The 4,181-nt window shown below is 35.1% G+C and overlaps 1 protein-coding gene across 3 annotated transcripts; it reads left to right on the top strand.

The window, feature by feature from the left end:
* On the top strand, window positions 1–3,675 carry LOC114176316 (uncharacterized). 3 transcript variants are annotated; one of them, XM_028061318.2, is made up of 4 exons: window positions 1–279; window positions 408–488; window positions 1,356–1,447; window positions 2,526–3,675. In XM_028061318.2, exon 4 carries the CDS (start codon window positions 2,529–2,531, stop codon window positions 3,516–3,518), a length of 990 nt encoding a protein of 329 aa, XP_027917119.1. In that variant the 5' UTR covers window positions 1–279; window positions 408–488; window positions 1,356–1,447; window positions 2,526–2,528; the 3' UTR covers window positions 3,519–3,675. The 3 variants fall into 3 exon arrangements, with proteins under 3 accessions (XP_027917119.1, XP_027917117.1, XP_027917118.1); XM_028061316.2 differs by having other exon boundaries at window positions 392–488; XM_028061317.2 differs by having other exon boundaries at window positions 354–488.
* Window positions 3,676–4,181: the final 506 nt, after the last annotated feature.

Raw genomic sequence — 4,181 nt, 5'->3', positions numbered from 1 at the left:
GTTGAATACGAAACCACACCGAATGGGGGAGCTTGTACTGTGATGGTGGAGACTGCACTAACCTAACTGGGGGAGCTGCTACTGCCGCGGTGTTCTTCAAATTGAATACGAAACCTAAGTGTTGTGACCGGAATTAGTTCGTGGGAGTCGTTGTTCTCGCGTCCGTCGCTGTCATTGTTGCAGCATTGGTCCATGGTTGGTTGTCGTAGCCGGTGAACGTTGCAATACCTTGAGCGTTTCTTCACTTGCAAGAATGAGGACGTGTTTCTGAGTGTCGAGGTTTGCACCTTTTTTCATTAACATTTGCGCATCTTCATCAAAGAACCCTAAAATGCCCGTTTGTTATTGAACAGTCAAATCTCTGAGAGCATTGACTTTTTTCTCATATAAGGTCGTGTCGTTCTAAGGTTCCAAGAGCTCTCTCATTCAGTCTTGGCAAAGGAAAGGAGTGAAAACATTCGTTTTCGCTGTACGGAGTGTTGTGCTAGGTAAATAACTCCATCTTAAGATTTTGTGCATGTTGTCCAGAGTTGAAGATGCGGCTTGTTGGGTAAAATTGGGGAGGGAAGTAATTATATATATGTAATCGTTCTTGCACGTAATACAAGCACTTGTTAAGGTATTCTCGAGCGTTCTCAAAACCTTTAAGTCTGATAGCAATTCTGTTATATATGTTTACGTGATTTCTGATCTGCCTTTCCAAATTGAAATTGCTACCCTGCGTAGTATAGCACTTGTTTAGTGGCATTAGCTTGCTTTGAATTATAATACAAACCCTCTTAAATTATAACAACGAAAAGTAAAGATGTGTGTCTGTCTCATAGCGAATCCCAGCTGATCCAGGTGCATAGTTGACACCCTTCAGTGTGTTTGAGCCTCTGGTGTTTATTTACAAAGGGTGGGATGGGTCTTGTCAAATTCCAGAAATGACCTGCAATGGTTGAACTTTAATTAGTGATCTAAAAAAAAGTATGGGAAAAGCACTCCATATGTAAGGTTTTAGACCCAGATGGTGAATTACTGGGGAGCTTTCAGCTGCAATTGGCACCAAATGTCTTTGTCTGGGTGCTGAAGTTGGATTTAGTGCAACTTCATACATAAAATACAATTCTGAGAACAAAATACAACTTCATTACACTTATTCTACGCTAATCTATGTCAAAGCATCATAGGACTCCTTAAATTTTATTAAAAGATAGTGATTTAGTAAAGTTTTGGGTACCCGCATAACAATTTGTTTCATTGTATTTTGTTGTCATAATCTGAGTCTTCTGGTTTCAGCATCTTCTTTTTGGGTGATATTCCATGATTTGGTAGTCAAGATTGTATGGGTCATTTGTTTTCTGCTTTTGCAGATTTCCTGCTGTTGACACTGACCTTGAAATTTGTGGCAAGGCATTGACCACTGAAGGAAGAACACTTCCCAGGTCTTTTAAACTATTTACTGGTATGTCTGTGTCTATATTGCTATGTTGTTTTCAGTTTGGATATTTTCTGCAACTCCTATTTTCAGGGTGTTGGAAGTTACTAATTAGTGTTTAAGCTTCTACCAAATGAAATTAGTAGAGATGACAACTTACAAAGCTTAGAAACCCAACTTTTTTTTCAGTTAGTGACGCCCACCTTGTGAGAGATCAAAGAGTAATTCAAAGTAATAGAAAAACAATTCAGTTCCATTAGGCTTAACAAATACATTGCAAACTTACACTTGCCCACACAAAATCTGTGCATATAGAACAATCCTGAAGAAAAAAATCTTATGAACTTGTAATAGATGCTATGCTACAAATTGGCACTGGTGCTTATGCAGCATGACTAGAGAAGAAGGGCTTGTCACTATTGCTGTCCACAATTAGCACAGTGAAATATTTCTTTTCATTACAGAACTGCAACTTGAACTGAGTAAACAAGGCTGAAAGGAATAAAAATTATACAATAAACAGAGTAAACACACAGAACAAACAGGAGACTCCCCTTATCAGAGTAAATACACATACCAGTAAAATGATTCGTTGGTTTTTCAATCAGTTTTATCTCTCTCTGACTGATAAATGTAATTTTTTTCATATTTTATTCCTCCCGTTCATATATACATCTTTCTGTGTGATTAATGGTTAGATTCCACGTATGTGTGCATAAAAGAAACATTAGTTATGACTTTCCTCTATTTGTTTGATTAATTATGTGTTGATGATGATCAAATTTTTGTTGCTTATGCATGTCAAATTTTCCCTTAATGTGCATAGAAAAAGCATACCTTATTTCATACTTGTCTTTTTGTATCTTATAAATAAATGACCCATTTCTCCATTGGCTTGAATTTCTTTTTGTTTTGAGCTCTAGTTCTTCTGTGATGTGTTTTTATTTTTGTGAACTATGTCTTACTAGCATAGGTTTGCGAAAATTTTTATATGTTTATTAAGGCTTTGTATGCCTTAATTTTTACAATAAGAAATAGGAAGACATTAGTTCTTATATACAACAAAAAATTCACTTAGTTGATCATGTTTTGTTCACTATTTCAGGACATGGGTGATGTTCCTTCCAATCGTGCTTGGGTGTATGATCGTAATTATAGTGGTAGAAGAGGTTTGAAGGAGTCTTTTGTAAAAGGAGTTGAAGAGTTTATCCAAATAGCTCGACAATACAAATATTATGAACCTGATGGAGGGATTAGATGTCCATGCATAAAATGCGACTTAACAAAGATTTTAAAAGATGAGGTTGTTAAAGTCCACCTTTATAAACATGGGTTCAAACCAAATTACTGGATTTGGATAGATCACGGTGAAGAAATGCCACGTGTTGATTTACATGAAGATGATAATTGCAGTCGGGTTGAGGGTGTTGATAGAAAAAGGAAAGAAAGACCTTACGAGATTAAACAACTTGCTGCAAATTATACATGTGGAAATGTTGTTGATAGAAAAAGGAAAGTAAAACCTTACGTGATTAAACAACTTGCTGCAAATTATACATGTGCAAATGATAGCCTCAAGCAACAACGACTGACTTCCTCTTGCAATAATGAGGACCTTACCCAACTTAGACAACAAAATTTGGCACTTAAGAAGGAAAATGAGCAATTGAAGCAGCAACAACTGACTTCCTCTTGCAATTATGAGGACCTTACCCAACTTAGACAACAAATTTTGGCACTTAAGAAGGAAAATGAGCAATTGAAGCAACAACAACTGACTTTCTCTTGCAATTATGAGGACCTTACCCAACTTAGACAACAAATTTTAGCACTTAAGAAGGAAAATGAGCAATTGAAGCAACAACCACTGACTTCCTCTTGCAATTGTGAGTACCTTACCCAACTTAGACAAGAAATTTTAGCACTTAAGAAGGAAAATGAGCAATTGACTCGTGAGTTTCAATCCCTTCGATCACTAGTTATGCAATTCGTCCCTCCTGATGCCCGACTTCTCCTTCAGCAGCAACAATCCAATACCAACCTGCAAAATCCAGAAATCCATCAAGAGGCACACTCTAAACAACAACAAAATGATTAGAAGGATGAAGATCCCGATCAGGCACAATCCTCTTATGCACATTATTAGAGTATTTGATATGTAAAACTTTGTTGTCATAACTTTGAACTTAAACCTTCTAAACTGATGTTTGTTTGTTTTTTTTATATATATTTTGGGATAATGTGGATTTCATACATTTAAACATTCTTGTTATATGCATTTCATTGAGAGTTTAGGCTTACAATTAATATGTAATGCAATTAATTGATATGCTTGTTCTGTATGTGGATATGTCTGAAATTATGATATGCAGATTAGTTGGGTCTAGATATATGGACAAGCTGCATTGCATTAAATTTTTATGTGTGGAATGTGTATGCAAATAATTATATGATTGAACTTTTTGATGGATATATTCGTTTTGGTAATTATTGAAAGATATATTTGTTGGTATGTTTATGTCGACACTTTTCATCGCTTTAGTTATAACAGGTATATCTATTGGTAATTATCAAATATTTATGTTCGTCGATAATTATCGATTAAAATACTGTCGTCAATAATTAAAAACTGATTTAATTTGTGCAATTTAAAATAGCAAGACTGTACAGAATAGATGAAAGTATTTAACACAAATAAATTTAATATAGCAATAATTAATTTTGAAAAAGATAGTAAGGTAAAGAAGTTTGAATCTGTGAA

The sequence above is a fragment of the Vigna unguiculata genome, chromosome 3 (assembly GCF_037176805.1).
Source record: "Vigna unguiculata cultivar grain cowpea cultivar isolate G323 ecotype 2 chromosome 3, ASM3717680v1, whole genome shotgun sequence".
In the NCBI taxonomy this organism is placed as follows: Eukaryota; Viridiplantae; Streptophyta; class Magnoliopsida; order Fabales; family Fabaceae; genus Vigna; species Vigna unguiculata.
The sequence above is the reverse complement of the archived record's forward strand: the minus strand, read 5'-3'. Positions and strand labels throughout refer to the sequence as shown.